Source organism: Pithys albifrons, chromosome 13 (genome assembly GCF_047495875.1).
Source record: "Pithys albifrons albifrons isolate INPA30051 chromosome 13, PitAlb_v1, whole genome shotgun sequence".
Lineage (NCBI taxonomy): Eukaryota > Metazoa > Chordata > Aves > Passeriformes > Thamnophilidae > Pithys > Pithys albifrons.
This window is the reverse complement of record NC_092470.1, coordinates 2604410-2620714: the sequence shown is the minus strand read 5'-3', so window position 1 is coordinate 2620714 and position 16305 is coordinate 2604410. Positions and strand designations below refer to the sequence as shown.

At 43.2% G+C, this 16305-nt stretch overlaps 1 protein-coding gene across 2 annotated transcripts in view; it reads right to left on the bottom strand.

Moving 5' to 3' along the window:
- The window catches only part of ENTREP2 (endosomal transmembrane epsin interactor 2), a 94722-nt gene extending 90006 nt beyond the window's left edge, over positions 1-4716 (bottom strand). For both annotated transcript variants that reach the window (XM_071568681.1, XM_071568682.1), the window contains exon 1: positions 4409-4716. In XM_071568681.1, coding sequence (XP_071424782.1) covers positions 4409-4642 — 234 coding nt within the window. In that variant the 5' untranslated portion in view covers positions 4643-4716. The remainder of the gene's footprint in view (positions 1-4408) is intronic.
- Between the last annotated feature and the right edge of the window lie 11589 nt (positions 4717-16305).

Genomic DNA, 16305 nt, shown 5'->3' with positions numbered 1-16305 from the left:
AGGAGTACTCAACATTATATTTTCCTGGAGTATCTAGAGCTCTCAAAGAGCACACTCAGAAGTACAATGCACATTTTGATCAAAACTCCTTGATAACCATCCTAGAGTTTCATTTATACCCACAGCACGTGGACAAAAAAAGCCACATTTAAGTCCCAGACATGAAATTATCACCTTCAAGAGAAATAAATACCATGCATTAGAAGGTTTTCCAGGTTCAGCAAACACTGCAGCACACAGGAGTAGCAGTAAGTTTACTTTCAAAGAGATCAGCTCTGCCTTCACAGTACCAGACTCTGCTGGCAGCAGCTCTTCATGCAAACTAAAGCTCTTAGCTCCAAATTGCAATTGCTGTCACTCCAGTACCTCCTTCATTTCACCTGACTGTCCACAAGCAATAATGGAAAATACCAAAAGCAAAAGAAATTGTGAAAAAGAGAAAGGAAAAAAATTGTACATGACATGCAGAAGAAGAGATAAACACAATTTTCATCAAATCATCTTTCTGGTCATCTGCCCTTCACTTCCACAATGACCCTGCACAGGAACCAGCCAGGACAACGTGCTGCGTGTGAGGAACACACAGGGTCACAGACTAGGCAGAAGCTTTGGAAAATCAACTCCTCTAAACATTTCTTGAGGGTTTGAAACCTATTTTGTACAATGCAATTGAAGAATAAAGACTCCCACACTCAGCTTTCTCAGTCATGTAGACAAGTATGTAATGCATTTTTCATAGGAGAGGACTTGGGTCTGAGTTCACCCCGACAATCTCCCTAAATATCTGCTCCCCTTTTCAAAGGGGACAGAAAAGCACATGGCAGGAACCTTGGAGAGATACTGCCTGAAAGCTGCTTTGCAGCCAGAGGACTGGGTGTGTTTTCAGCATGGGATACGGATGAAAAGAGGCACAATTGAGAAGACAATAAAAAGGAAAGGCAGCACCAGATCTTCCAGCAATACATTTCCACACAAGAACACACCTGCTGTCAAGTACCTACATGCAAAAGAAGGGATAGCAGGTACTTGCTGTGCATCCTTCTGAGGCTTCTAGTGCATGGGGATGTTTTTAGGTACCTGGGTAATCTTATAATTTAACTTACTGTTTTATTGATTCTTTCCTATACTAAAGACAACTCTAGGCTCTGAGGCTGCTAATTTTCTCAAAATGCTGGGATCAAGACAGGGGGCAGCAGGATAAACATCTTCTTGCCAACTTTAAATTATCTCAAGGAATGACTTCACAAAGCAGGCTTTGCTTTTGCAGTCACACTAACACAGCTCTGGGAGCTGTGGTTTGTCACTGTCCTGACACTGACAGTAACTTCAGGCACTCAGAGCAGAAGCATTTCCTTCAATCTGGACACGTACAAAGCCTGTACAAATTGGTGTATGTTTTGGATTCTAGAGGGCAAAGGGGGAATAATAATTTCCTCATATTCAAACAACCATGGACCTACACTGTGTGCCACTGCTTATACTTTTGGGGAGGGTTTCAGGGATCAACCAGAACAGCCTAATTTTGACACTTTTTCTTCCACGACCAAAATTATGGTATTATTCACTTCTTGGTCTTCTTAAAACAATCCATGAAAAAGTATATCCTTTTACCCAGCTGAGAGAATGTAAAGATTAAATTGCCATCCTCCTGATTGCAAGACCACAATGGGAACAAGCTGCCAAACATTTCAGCACACAGTTCACAAGACACTGTCCATGTTTTCTGCCTGTGCAGAGTATCAACCAGTACCTGCCCACTTAACTCCCAAATTTCCTTGTTCTCAGTGTGAGGGTGACTCTCACTGATCACCTCAAGAATGTCTTAATATAAAATATATGAAAATATTTATCATCCCAATACGACGCTATGAAAGACAAGATAAAGCAAAACTGTTTAGTTTATGGGATGATACTTAGATAAGCTCTGAATTCTTCAAAGTTTGATGGAAATTATGGTGCCTTGTTCTTTCAATCAGCACTCACTTGTATGGCCCCTTGATTTGATTAAAAACCCCAAAACAACACCAAAATCCAAGACATCAGAACCTTTCCTTGCATTTGATTAGAGAACTTTCTGTGAGTGTAATATGCAGCCTGTTCTATTTTTTATGTTTTAATCAGCTAGACTGTTACAAACACTGGGAAATTATTTTCAAACACATTTAAAAGACTTGTAGTAAATTTTTACAGCCTTCATTTCTATTAACAGGCATTTTGGTGTCAAAAAATGCTGAAAAGTACTAATGGCAACAACTACTCTCTTTCAGGATGTGCATTTCTAATGAGTAAAAACTAAAGTATATCACATACACACAAAACCCCAAAAGATTTAGAATTGCTATTTGATCATCAAAAAACTCAGTTATTTACTTCCAACAAGTGAGGGAGGCAGTAGTTTGAAGGCAGTGAATATTTATGTTTGATTTTGGCACCAGGTAAAGAGAGAAGGAATCGTTTCATTCTTTTTCTTTCATGTCACTTAATTCACCTGTAGCTATTTCTTCAATTGTATTTTTCAGAAACAAGCTAAGAACTGTCACTCTTCCCTAAGTATTTTTCAGCTGTGATGATACACCTGATTTTAGTTCAACTCAGTAAATAACCCAGAGGGCTTTTAGAAAAGACTGTGTAAGCAATTCACTTGACCTCAAAAAGTTTAAGGCTCACCATACTTCAAAACTGCCCTATTTGTATCTTAAGAACTAAGAGATATTAGGAGAAAATTGACTTTATTCTCATGCTCAGACAGATCATTTACAAGGCAGAAATTTTTTTTTTTCAAAAAGTAAACTCTTAATCTGGAAAATCAATGTCCATGTGGCTCATTCTGATAACACAGGACAATAAAGCTGCCTAGTCAGCAGCCCAGCCATGGTTTCCCTGAACCTTCTACCAGTTCTGTCCGAGCCTGAATCAGAGGTTTGATCTCTGTGATGAGCAATGAACAGGCACGAAATCTACCTGGGAAAGTTTTATGGGTTATATTGCACAGAGGGAAGAGTAGAAAGCACCCACAATAAAAGCAGCAGATCTCAGAGTGTAATGATACCCCCCAAAAGTGTTTTTTCACGAAGCAGACAGGAGGTGGGGAAAAGGTATTATTGAGAAAGTTGTGCTTGCTGGACTACACAATGAGCTGTGCACATTCCTGCTCACTCAGACAGGATAAGAAACAAAGTCTGCCTAAACTGTGGCAGTTTAGTGGCACATGAACATGGAAGCAGCCAGATACTGAACACAAAACTCACATCTCGTTGCAAGAAATAGTTGCATATTATGTTGCAGAGGTTCAGATTCGAAACAAGGACTATTACAATATCCAGGCTACAAGTGTAAACTGATATTTCCTTGCAAGACTAGAAAAAGACTGAAAAAATTAAATAACGTGCTGCATTAAGAGCATAGTAAACAATTTTTTTAATTACACCATTTCTGTCACATACTCAGACCTGAATAACCAAATCTTTTATCTCACAGTTCCTGTTTCTAACAGCACATTTAAAGTCGAAAACTCTCTGGTCCATTAAAAGAGCTGAAGAGACATAATTGAAACCCGTAAGGCATTAAATTAAACGGAGCAAATCTTCACCAATAACACATGGTCTGTAACCAGTGCCCTCAGAAACGCTTAATTCTTCTTGAATGTCAAGCCCCATTTCACCGCTTTTGGCAGAACCTTCCATGAACCCGCGTTATCCCAATGCCCCCACAGAGAGATCAGCACCGAGCGAGGCCACCCCAGCCCGAGCATCAACTCTCTTTTTTTGGGTTTCCTTTTTTTCAACTTGCGCTAGGACACAATGGGAAGTAAATCCCAAAGGAGTCAGGAAGCCCCAGATTTGCGTTCGGACAAACAAGCATTTCCCTCAGACCCCCAGCCCTGGGAGACGAGCAGCCTCAAAGGGGCTCGCCCCAGCCTCTCTGGGGCGCCCCAAAGTCGCAGGCCTGTCCTCCTCAGCAGAGCTCTTCCATTCTATTTGTGTATCTTAAACTCACTCCTGCTGTGCTCGCCTCCTTTTATCGCCTCCGCCACAACCCGAATTCGCAGTCGCGACAAACCCGCCCAGCCCCCGAGCAGCGGCCGCAGCTCAAGGTGAGCGCCGAGGTGAGCCCGAGCCTGCGGGAGGGGCAGCAGCCGCTGAGGCAACGCCATCCCAACTTTCACCCGGCGCTGTACAAGCCCCGATCCCCCCCGCGAGCCCTTCCCAAGGGGAGATGGAAGCGCCGCTACGGGGCTCGGGGAAGGGACCGTGTCCAACACGGCTCAGCCGAGCGGGGTCTGCCCTGCCCGCCCCGCTGCGGGGATGGCGCCGCGACCCCCTGGCCGCTGCTCGGGGAGGCCGAGGCCGCGATCGCCGCCCGCTCATCGCCGAGGCACCGCCGGGTCCCGCCCGCGCCCCCGACTCACCGAGAAGCCGGCCCAGAAGGGGCAGGAGTGGCGGACGCGGGCCGAGGTGGTGAGCGCCAGGGCGGCGAAGCTGACGGCCACGATGAGGCAGCCGAGCACCATCTGCGTGACCCCCAAGGCCAGCATGGCCCGCGAGCGGGCGCGCTGCTCGCGCAGGCGGGACAGGCTGCGGGACAGCGCCGTGGGGCTGAGCGAGCGCGCCCCGCCGGGGCCCCGCACCGAGCCCGCCGGCATCCTCCGCCCGGCCCCGCACCGCCGCCGGCCGCCCCCGCGCTCCGCCGGGCGCGGGCGCTGCGGGGCCGCGGGCAGCCGCGGCGCATGGAGGAGGAGCAGCTGCCCCGCGCCCGGGGCCGCCCGCACGGCCCCGGGCAGGGCACGGCGGGTTCGGGGCAGCCGCCGCCGCCGCCACCCGGCCCCGCTGCGGGCGCGGCTCGGGGGGGCTGCGGGGCCGCAACGCGCGGGCGCGGCTCAAGCTCAGCCGGTGGCGGGGGCGGCCCCGGCACGGCACGGCTCGGGGAGCGCCGCAGCCCCGCTGCTGCTGCCCGGCTCCTGCCGCCGCGCCGGGGGAGGGGGCGATGCTGGGAGGGGAGGGCTGTGCGGCCAATGGCGGGCGGAGGCAGCGGCCGGAGCAGCGGCGGCCCTGCGGGCAGAGCGGCGGGTGCGGGGCGAGCAGCGCGCCCGCGGCCCCGCAGCGCACGGACAGCGCCCGCAGAGCCCCCTGCGCCGGGCAGAACCGCTCCCACCGGGGCTTTGTGCAGCGCCGACACCTGGAAACCTCCCCGCCTTGCTCGGCCTTAGCGGCCAGCGGGGGAGGCAGGGCCGGTTCTCGCTTTATGCAAAAGGCGTCTTAACCTTTTTTCTTCTTCTTTTCTTTTCTCTTTTTCCACGCAGCAAAGTATAACCAAGCCTTAGGTCCAGCGTCCACAGTAGCAGAAATATAACAAGCCTCTAATTATGAAAACTTTCTGCCCCCTCCCCTCTGCCGTTCCAGCAGTGCCCAGCATGGTAAAGCTGCCCACGGTCCAGGCAACACATTTAAAAGCCAGTTTGTGCAGAAGGGAAATCACAGGGATAGCACTGCCTGCACACAGCTAGGCCTACTCATGAGAAACACAAAACCAGAACCCAAACTCGACATAATCACCTCCCTATGTAGCAGGATAATTTAGGCAGCAGAACCACTCCAGGTTTAACATCTTTATAGCACCATAATCTGCTAAAGCAGTATTGTTGGGGTATTTAATGCAGGAGTTGGTATGTGTATTGTACATACATATAATTCTGTGATATTCTTACCAAATAACCCAACCAAAACCAAACAACCACATTTAAATCTTTGTACTTGAGGCTCTTTTTCTTCTTCAAGAACTTTTCTTTGCATTAAATAGTTTCCTGGGGAGGTAGCAGTGAGGAGATTTGCTTAGACAGGAAACTGTCAAGAGAGTAGGTCTCCTCTTTTTCTCATGCCAGCATCTGGAAGTTCTGCTGTAACAGCAGAATACCAAAAAGGTTGCTGCTTTTAACTGAAATATCACTGTGGCACAAACCAGCTTGGGATAGCAGACTACAGTGCTGTCACCCCAGCATGGCTGAAATGCTGCTCTAGCACATGTGCAAGTCCTATTTTCATCAGAATCAAAAAGCACCTGACAAAACTCCACACTGAAAAGACAAGTTTTGCTCCAAGTTTTTGGTCTAATGCAGAATTGTACTACATTAACACTACTCATAATCAAACCAAGTGTTAGCTTACAATGTCTTTGTTCTCAGACTGGGCATGAAGAGAAATGGGAGTCAGCTGGAAACAAAACATCACCACACATGCCCAGGACGCAGCCCCAGCTGATGTTCCCCAGTGCCTGCTGGCACAGGTGAGCTGCATCCCACCTGGAATCCCAGCTGGAACAGCTGAATGAAGGCACGTGGGGATACACAGTGATAGATCCCACGGGTTTGGCTTATAGCAGTTCACACTAAAACCAGCTTCCACTTGGTTTTACTTAAGTAGAGCTATTTGGTGTCCAACAGTGGAAACCCCACTTCAAAACACTCCCTTCAAAGTCAGGGAAGAGTCTGTGTTAGAATGTTCTGCCAAATGTGAAAGGGGCTACCAAAAAGGAACAAAATCAAAACCCAGAAGCAAACTGATCCTGTGGAGTCTTCATGATTAAGCAGCTCATTCTCCAACCAGTCAGAAATGCTTAAAATTATTCAACAGCAGGACAATTGGAAACCTTAACAACTGCATTTAAACCTCTATCTGGGTCCTCTGTTCAGGAACAAGATGGCCCTTGGGCTTGGAGAAATTAGGACACATTCCACTGGGGTGTGAATTTACATCTCACTAACTCCCTGTGCTGATACTATTGTATGCGCTAAGTACAAAGCAATTTATTTTCATTTCTGAGGACCTTTTAACTGGCACATTAAAAAAAAAATCCACATTTGTGGGCAGTCCAGAGGAGGAGCTGGCACTGCAAATCCACCTGCCCATCTGCTGCCCAGGAACCTCACATGTGAGTGAGCTCTTGAGCAACCAATACCTCCACTGCTTCCAATCTGGCAAACAAAGGTCACCAGAAAACAATTGTTTGGGCTTCCAGTAGGAATCCACAGGAGTTTAGACCACACCACGTTCACTCCAATATTTGTGAGCATTCAGGTGTAGGCAGATACTGCTCAAGACCTGATTTAGCTCTGGGTACACTTCTTAGCTTTCTCTGAAGGCCTTTAGTTGCTGGATTTGTTTAAGAATGATTTGAGTGAAGTTTGGCAAGTAGTCTTGTCCCCAGCTGTAAATTAAGTTATTTTGCTGAAGAGATTTTCTTACAATACTTTCACTGGTATTTTTCAATGCCATAATCATTGAGTGGAACTTAAAGTGGGATGTGGTACTAAAATTTCTTCCAGAACTGCAGCAACAAAAGCTTTGTAACAGCCATGTTTATTTGTGAACACCATAACATACTAATTTTTAATTTAACAAATAATTTGCTTGTTTCCTGAAGGCAGCCAGAAGGGCACTACATATCAGATCTTATTATTATCCTATTAAAAGTCATCAAAACTCATAAGGCAGCATGATAATGATTCCACTTCTATGGTAATTGTCTCATTACTGTCAGTCTTCACTGGCTCCCAACCTGTTCAGAAAGCAGCTTCATACAAGGGACTGTATTGGTGGATCTAAGTTTGTATTTATTCTACCTCACTTTCCACTGTAGTGAATTTCATGCATCTGTGTCACTTCAATTGTTCTTTGCAATGAAGCAAATTACACTTTCAAGTATGACAGAGTTGGAAAACAAGCAAAAGGAAGTAAATTCACAGTTACAATAAGCTTTGAGTACTATTAAGAAGGTGCTGTATGGGATATAAATACTGAAAATATTTATACAATATTTGTTTACAAAGGCCCTGTCACTGTCACTTGCACTTAGCATGTCTCAAATTTGCATACCTTGCATGATCTCATTATTTTAAGCAGCTCCTCTCTGTGTATGTAGCTCTAAGGACTTGTTAAGCACTAGCAAGACAGGTTGTCCCACATGAGGTACATCCTACAGACAAAGTGGAAATTGGTCAAATGAAGTGGTAGCAGTGCTGAAAAATAGAATGTAACTTTATCCACACACACACACAAAATGAGAAAACCCAACAAAATGTAACATACATCCTTCCATACCCAACCTTCATCATGCACCTTGATACCTTGACTTAAAGTATTTTTATTATTCTAATATTTAACAAGTAATTTCTCAGCCATTCAGATGTTGTGCCCTTAGAACATCAGCAGGAGTAATTCCACTTCCTTTGTCTGCCCTGTTGGTTCCTCAGAGGGAACTGAGTATCCAGAGCACAACCTCCAGGATGAGTTCCCTTGAAGCACACCATTATTTCTTGGCACACACGTTAAAAAATGAATTATCTTTTTCCATGGCTACACTTGGCCCTGTTCTAAAAATAACTTGTAAGGACTCTGACTTACTTTATCTCACAGTACCAGGAGCTGTACCCAATATACCCAATTTTACAGAAGTAATGAAATTGGTTTATGGATACAATTACCAAATATAAAGTCTGTATCACTGGCAGAACTGAAGGGCAACATATTCTCACATGCCAACTTTGATTCCAAAGGCAACAGAAGCTGGTATGTCAGTAAATTAAAAAAAGAAATTTACATTTTCTTGCACTTGACAGTCCTTAAGTTTCTCTTCCAAAAAGTTGTAGTGGACAGGGAGAGACTGGGCAAATAATAAAGATTGCTTTATCTATACACAACATTTGATTGTAATCAGCATCTTACAGAAAGTATCCTGCTTAACGAGCTTAAAAACTTGAAAATACAGACCCAAAAATCCTGCTAGCAGATACCAAAATGTGCCAAAGACAACAAGCCAATACATACCAGTGCCCACCAGTATGAGAAGGGATGACAGAGTTAAACCTGTTGTTAAGCCTGTCTGTGGTGTTATTTTGACTCAACATTTTTCTGCAGGATAAGTGCCTCTGACAGACTTGTAGCTAATCAATGAACCTCAGAAAAAGTCATCTTTCCACCTCCCTCCTTTTATACTAATAATGTCTTTTTTACTGACAAGTTTTCAGTTGGCAAATCATATGTATGATAACACCACCAGTCTCATCTTTTACAGCATTTTTTCTGTGGAAGTGAATGACTGAAGACCTTGCAAAGCACAGACTCTGTGTACAAAAGCGTTATAAATATAAACATAAAAAAGACCATCAGGCCTTGACCAAGCCCTAGTTCTGTGCTTGAAACATAAGTGCCTATTTAGGAACATTTTTTAAAAGGACATATTAAAATGAAGAGCATCTATGCCACAAACATCAAGAGCCAATGCCCAGACAAAGAGGTGACAAAATAAGGAGAACTGTCACTTCTCCACTGGGGGCTGCACAAGGCTGTCCTTGGGGGTGACTGTGCACAGAGGAACAATCCTCCCTACTCTGGTTAAGAACTTGGGAGTTGGATGCAAGTCCCTGAATTTCTCAGCTGTTTTTTGCACCATTTTGTACCTATTGCTGAGTTACCTCAGCCAGTCAGCAGAGCTGAAGGGGACAGTGAAAAGGAACTGCCATTACTTCACAGCTGTTATTCTGGTGTCTCGTGGTTTCACATAGAGGATAATCACAGATCAGTTGCATCCTTTAACAACATAATCTAAGCATACATAAAACCACAGGATTTCCTTCCATATGTAAGCCAGTGGCATTTTAAACAGGAAACTGTCCAGATAAAAATTAAAGAAACCTCATTTTCCAGGCTTTAATCTGCAAATAGTCTGGGTGTCTTCCTCAGAAATACCTGCCTTGGAATTACTTCCTCCACATGAGTGGCTGCCCTGATGAATGTCCTGGAGTGCTACAGACACCACCAAAATCAAGATAATTGCCCTGCATTTTATGACTGCAGAAAGCAGGTTGCCCTCTGGCCTTACAAAGGCAAGCCAGAACTCAGATATTGTTTAAATGAGACAGATTTCTTTCCCAGATGATCACCCTTGGCCTGGCAGAAAATGTAATCACTGCAAAAAATAAGTTGCATAAACCACAGTGCCACCTGGTACTTTCTGTTCAAGCATTAGCAAATGATAAAACTATTCTTAATCAGGTGTTCAGTCCAAGAAATTTAAACATAGAAAAATATATATACAGTATCACCTGGGAAATTTTGGACAGAAGGTTTTTTGGGGGCATTAAACCATATTACTCTTCTTATGTAAAACTTTAAAATGTGCAACACTTCTGTATTTAATGTAACTGGTAACAGATTCCTTACTGCTCCCATTGCCAGGAGTAAAACATTGTGGTAGAATTAGCCAGTTCACACTGTCTCTTAAAATGATTGGACTTTACAGGGCCAGAGTCTACTGGGGAAAATATTTTCTACTGTAGAAATTAAGCAGCTGAAAGTCCCAAATAAACCCCAGTCCCCTGAGGAAAGTCACCCAGACACAACATTCTCCTTTGTGCTGCAGCTGAATCTTCTGTTGAGGATGACTCAGGGTTGAAAGGTTTAGAGAAGAACCAGATTTCATGGTTATTAATTAGCCCCTTTCAATCTTCTTTGAATTTTAATTATGTTAGATTTTGGGTTTTAAAAAAATTTTATGTTTCCTACTCTAAATTCCTGTTTCTTTTTAATTTATTTTTCACTTGTGCTCAAGATTTGTTTTTTAAGTAAAATTTTCATTAATGTTCAGCTCTGTCCAGGCATTGCAGAGAAACTTTTTTTAACACATTGGCTGAAAAAAAGTCGTTTTTTTCCTGAGGTAGAACAGAACACTATTTGCTTAAAACAAATGTCTAAGAGAAGCTATTTCTTCTCAAATGGATCACCAACATAGACTATTTCATCTGAATAGATTCCATGCTTCCCTGAGATATGCAGAGTTCTTAGGCACTATATGGACTTTATTTTACAATAAAATGGCAGAAATATATATATATTTACTATAAAAAGAAGAGAGATTTAAACTTCTGCAGATTTTTTAATGTATTTATGATTCCTGTACTATTAATATCTGAAAAATCCCTTGTAAAAGTTGTAGCTATATATACCAATAATCTTCAGTTGTATTAAGTCTAAGTGGCTCATTTATGCACAAAACTATAACCTCCTATGCAGCATAAAAATTTAAGAATGGAGTTAGCAAAGAAATTTCGTTGGTTATGTGGAAAGCTACTCTTAGTTATCTACTTAGAGTGCTGTAAACCCCCAATATTCCACTTCTGACTGTTCTGAATGGTGGGTGTGGTTTTGCTTTGAAACAGCACACGAAGCTTTCTTTGCTCTTTCAAGTGCTTCAAACAGGGTGTGCCCAAAGAGGCAGAATAAAACTGTTTTAGTCAATAAACAGTAAAGGTATTTATTGATGCAACGTTGGGGAGCCCTCTGATCAGCATTGGACAAAAGAGCTCCAAAGTCATCAGTGCAGAGCTACAGTATTTATACATTTTCAGTGACAGGTTACATCATTTTTGCCTGCATATTCAGCTTATTGCAACACTTGATTACAATATTCATACCAGGTGGAGTTTCAGGTGGAGTCGTCCTTTTTCAGGAATATTATGGTGGGAGTTCCTCTTACTTCATCTGGTGGGGGTCGTATCTCAGCTCCTCATCCTCAGTGAACTTTTCAGCTTTGCAGGATGGGTTCTGCCAAAGATGGTGCTGTGAAATCCTTATCTTCTTTCTTCAGGCTGGCTTGTTGTGTTATATTCCTGTGTGTGCATATTTTGCCCTATTTTGGACGAGCCTCAAGCCTTATCTCCTGGGTGTTCCCCTTTTGCCTGGCCTGCCTGAATGTCAGGTGTGTTCCTGCTTCAGCCCTACCTCATCTTTACAGATCTCTTTTAGGCCCCAAACTCTGCTTTGCTTCGAGGGTATTAATTCAACATAATGTGTGGCACCCCTGAAAAAAGCTTTTGTATGGTCAGAAAGCAAATGGCTACATTTCTGTCAGAACTAACACTCTTGTGTTGGGAGGTGCAACAAAAGGGGTGGGGCAGATCTGCAGTTCAGGAGGAACAGATCACTCCAGGTGAGACACCAAAAAGGTACAGGCTTCACCATGGCCAAGGCAACATGGCACACACTGGTCATTCCAGCTGGTTATTTATGCCCTTGGAAGGTTCTTTACAAACAGTAAATGGCACCTGTGCAAAGGTAACACTTCTAGAAGATGGTTTCCTCAAAAGGAAATTCATATTTTCTGTAGCTTCAATCCAGTGTCTCTGCTCCCTGGAGGGCAGGCAGTTGTTCTTTTTATAGCAATACTGCCTATATATTTTCCAGAGGAGCTCACTGTTGGCCTGAGGGGAAATAAAGCAATCCCTGGGGAATGTCAGTGCACAATGAGCTGTGGACTCTGCCATCCTGCCTGGGCATCGGCCTGGCAGCAGCCCCAGGGGCTGCAGGGGGAAATGAAGTCTCTCTTTGGTTCTGGCAGTGCCAACATGAGAAGTGATGCTGTGAGTGACCCTTCCCCCCAAAAACAGGACTCTGAGCACGTTAGTGCAGGGTAAGATAAAAAGTAAAGGTCCTTTAATACCACAGGGCCTACAGCCCACAGGAATACAGGATGACATCCATGTGTCTCAGTTCTTGTTTCCATGGCTTTTATAATAAGATCCCTCCAATCATTGCTTTACACATTTCCCAGTCCAGCCCCAGTCCCACCCCTGGTCCAACCCCTGGAATTGGGTCTGGGGTCGTCAAGACCCTCTGTCTTCATCAGCTCTTCTTCCTCAGGCACACAAAGGTCTCTTGGAGTTCATCCAGTTCTGGCTTTTGGGTCACTCTGACCTGTGTTTATGTTTCATTCTGTGGGCCTTCTGATATCCTTCAACTCTTTACCTTGGAAAGGAGTCTAAACAAGATTAATTAACTAAAGGAATTTGAGCTCCCTGTTCTGGGACAGGGGTAGTGATAGAAAGGCATTAAACTTAAACTGTTAGAAATATTAACCCTCTAAAAATCTGCAACTACTGTGTTCCTAAAATCTACAAAATGTGAAAATCAGAACAAAAACCCTTTGGCATCAGAAGGATTTAATATGCTGAAGAATTGTATTCAATTGCCAAGCCCTGTTTTTCATGCCTCAAAATTGAGTATTTTTGGTGATAATTTTAAAAATAAATAAATAAATCTGCCACATCCCTCTTAAATTACAGTGGTTGTCAGAGACTAATACAGGGAAAAACTACAGACAGAATGTAAGCCAAGGATATAAAATGGTTTGGCATAGAGAAAAATTCCCTGCAGGGTTTATAATAAAAAACAATAAGACAAAAAGCATTAAATAGAAAAAGCAATTACTCTAAGAGAGTATTAGTTACTATGACAAGCTTTTGAAAAACAGACTTAACCAAACTGCCAAAAACAATTAAGCAGATTGTGTCACTGTCCTTCAAACAAAAGAATTAGTGAGAAATTTCATTCTGGCTTTGTGATTCTTTGCCTAAGAACCAGGAAAATTAACAAGGTCAGCTTGAGTACAGTGAGGATTACTCTTCATCCACTATTTCAGCACAATTCTTAATACTTTTTTTTTTAAATCTCCCTCGTTAAAGCATTTCCTCTCCAGGGGCCATTTCCCAGCGTGCCACTGTTGGGTGCCCCCTCTCTGCCCCTGCAGCAGGCAGGGATTGCTCCTGCTGGCACCAGGACCACATCCCCCTCCCTAAACTGGTACCACTCCACACCAGCTGAAGGGGCTGGTGCAGCTCAGGGCACTGGGCCGAGGCAGCAAGTGCAGCTGGGGGGAATCGTTCCACGACACAGAACATGAGACTAGCTGGATTATCGTTTCAGCTTTTCCTCTGAATATTTCAGTTCCCCGGGTAGGAGTCTGTGTTGTATTGTGGAACTCAGTCATTCAGAGGAGAGTCTCTTAGGAGAACAGCTGTTAGGGAACACTTTAGGAGAACTCAAGTTTAGCTAAGGCCTTTAAATTTTATTTTTCTTTTCCCAGTGAAAGCCTAATTATCACTCAGGAGTGGAGAAGATTTTGTTTCAACCTAACAACCGTTTAGTGCTCCTGTTGTTCCTCAGATTACCGCCCGAGCACATTTTCTGGCTCTGTTTCTGAGAGCATCCCATCCTCTCCAGCCATTATGAGGGTGAGACAGTCCAGGGACTGCAAAAGCGACTTTGTTCGCTTCACTAATTCAGAAACAACGCGGGGCAAAGCTGCTCTTCTGCTTGCCCATCGTCCCCCAGGGAATTCCTACAGCATTAGCCATTCATGCAGAGTTCTGAAGCCACAGGTGCTTATCGAGTCCTTTGCTTTAGTGATGTTTTCCATTCCCAGCTGAAGAGGTTGACACACCTGGTTGAAAGTCATCCCTTTGATCCTCCCAGGACTTGCATTTACTGTCGGTAATTTGCACCCCCAGAGTTTTGCTGCTCTGGGTCATCAACTCAGTGTCTTTGGCAGGTTGTGTCTAATGCACTTCTGTGAGTGAGGGCTCTGCTCAGATTTCAGGGGTTTTTTGTTTGCTTTTAAGAAAAGCATTATTTTAAGTGTTCTGCAGCTGTTAAAGATAAGGAACCCTTTTATTTCAATGTAGAGGCAGAACCTGATACAACAGCATATTGTTCACAAAAGACAGGACTAAAATAAAAACATTCAGAAATATAAATATTAAATAACCTTTCCAATATGAACTGTGCAATTAAAGGCCAATTTATAGTTCCCCATTCCCTCTCCCAGATAAAGCTACTGGAATAATATATCAATTTTATTGAGATTTTATAGCATTCTATATTTTTTCTTACCTCTCTTGTATTGCTATTTCCTTTACTGCTCTGTGTGGGTATAACCCATTATTTATATTTTCAGTTGCTTGCCAGTAAGTAGAATTAAGCATGTAGCCTACACCTTTGTGGAAACTGCTTCCAAGCTCAGATGCTCTCCTGGAGGAGAGTAAGCTCTAAATCAGTCCCAAATCTACACTGCAGTTGCACTTTTGGGGAGCCAAAAGTTATCCCAAACAGGAACCTACTCTGTGTAACTCAGAACTTGGTAAGTCCCAGGGCTATTCCCTTTGGTTATCAGGCTGCAAAGGGAAGGATGTCAGAGCACTCTCAAAGGCCTTGGCATGGGCTGAAATGTTGGTGATGTCTTAAACACAAAGATGTTTTACCAAACTGCAAGGAAGCAACTGCTTTCTCTGCCTCATTTACATTAAATAAACCCCATACTATTGACTTTGGCACCTGGTCTTATTTGCACCTTAATCTGTACAAATAATTTTAATAACTGGATCATAACAGGACCTACTACAGTATTTTTTTCTTCAGAAATGCATTAAAATTGCTTTTTTTGATCAAACTCCAGGGAAACATTCTAATTATTCTTTAAAAAATACTAGAATATAAAGAACTAGAGAATTGTAACTAAATAAGTTCTCCAACTGTTTTCATTTAACAAGTACTTCACCTTGCCCACTTCATTTCCTGAAAAATACTGGGATAAAAAAAGTTCCATTCCAAGGGGGTTTGTCCCACACAATTCATAAACATCTTTCTACACACCTTCACAGGGGAATTAAATCTGATTTACTCAGAGAAACAAACCCACAGCAAAGCACGACCCAGAAATTACAAATTTGTATGGATATAGAATAAACAAGGGGAAAAATCCTGTATTGCAGAAGTTCTCTTTTTCCTCACACTCTTATTATTTTAACTTTCCTTCCTTTCTTTACTCTCATGTATGATAATTTAGGAAGGTGTAGCAAAGAGACAAATATCTGGTTTTTAACTTTCAAAAGAAGAATGGACTCCAATACTGTTAGTACTGCACAGAACTACCCTAAAACAAGGCAGTAAAAAATTAAATGGCACTTTACAGTGCAAAATTAAAGAACTGTCCCTGCAAGTTGATGCAGAATTCTGTGCCAGATCAAATAAAGTTCTTTCAGGCAAGGATTTTTCCACTAACCCTCTCCTGTTTTATAATATTATTTTCCTCAGTTTTCTTCAAGCATATTTTCAGGTTTAGTTCTTTTCTAAGCCTCTATTTCCTTTAACACTACTCAAAACTCTTTTTATTATTCAAAAGCCGAGTGACTCTTTGACACAGTATCTCAGTTCTCACCATTTTATCTCATTTCATATCCCTGTTGCCAAACCATTTCCTTTCTGAACATACAAAAGAACATCAGACACCACCATCATCCTCAGTAGTAGAGTTGGAGCCAATGGTACTTTAAAAGCTTGATTCCATCTTCCTGACATGGATAACTCTGTCTTCCATCATGCCATTTAGCTGGAGGAACTTTTCCCAAAAGGCAAGTCCAATCTAACAGTTTTTTGGGTGCATAAATAGAGCTCAAAGAGTCTCACTCTCACAGCTCATTTA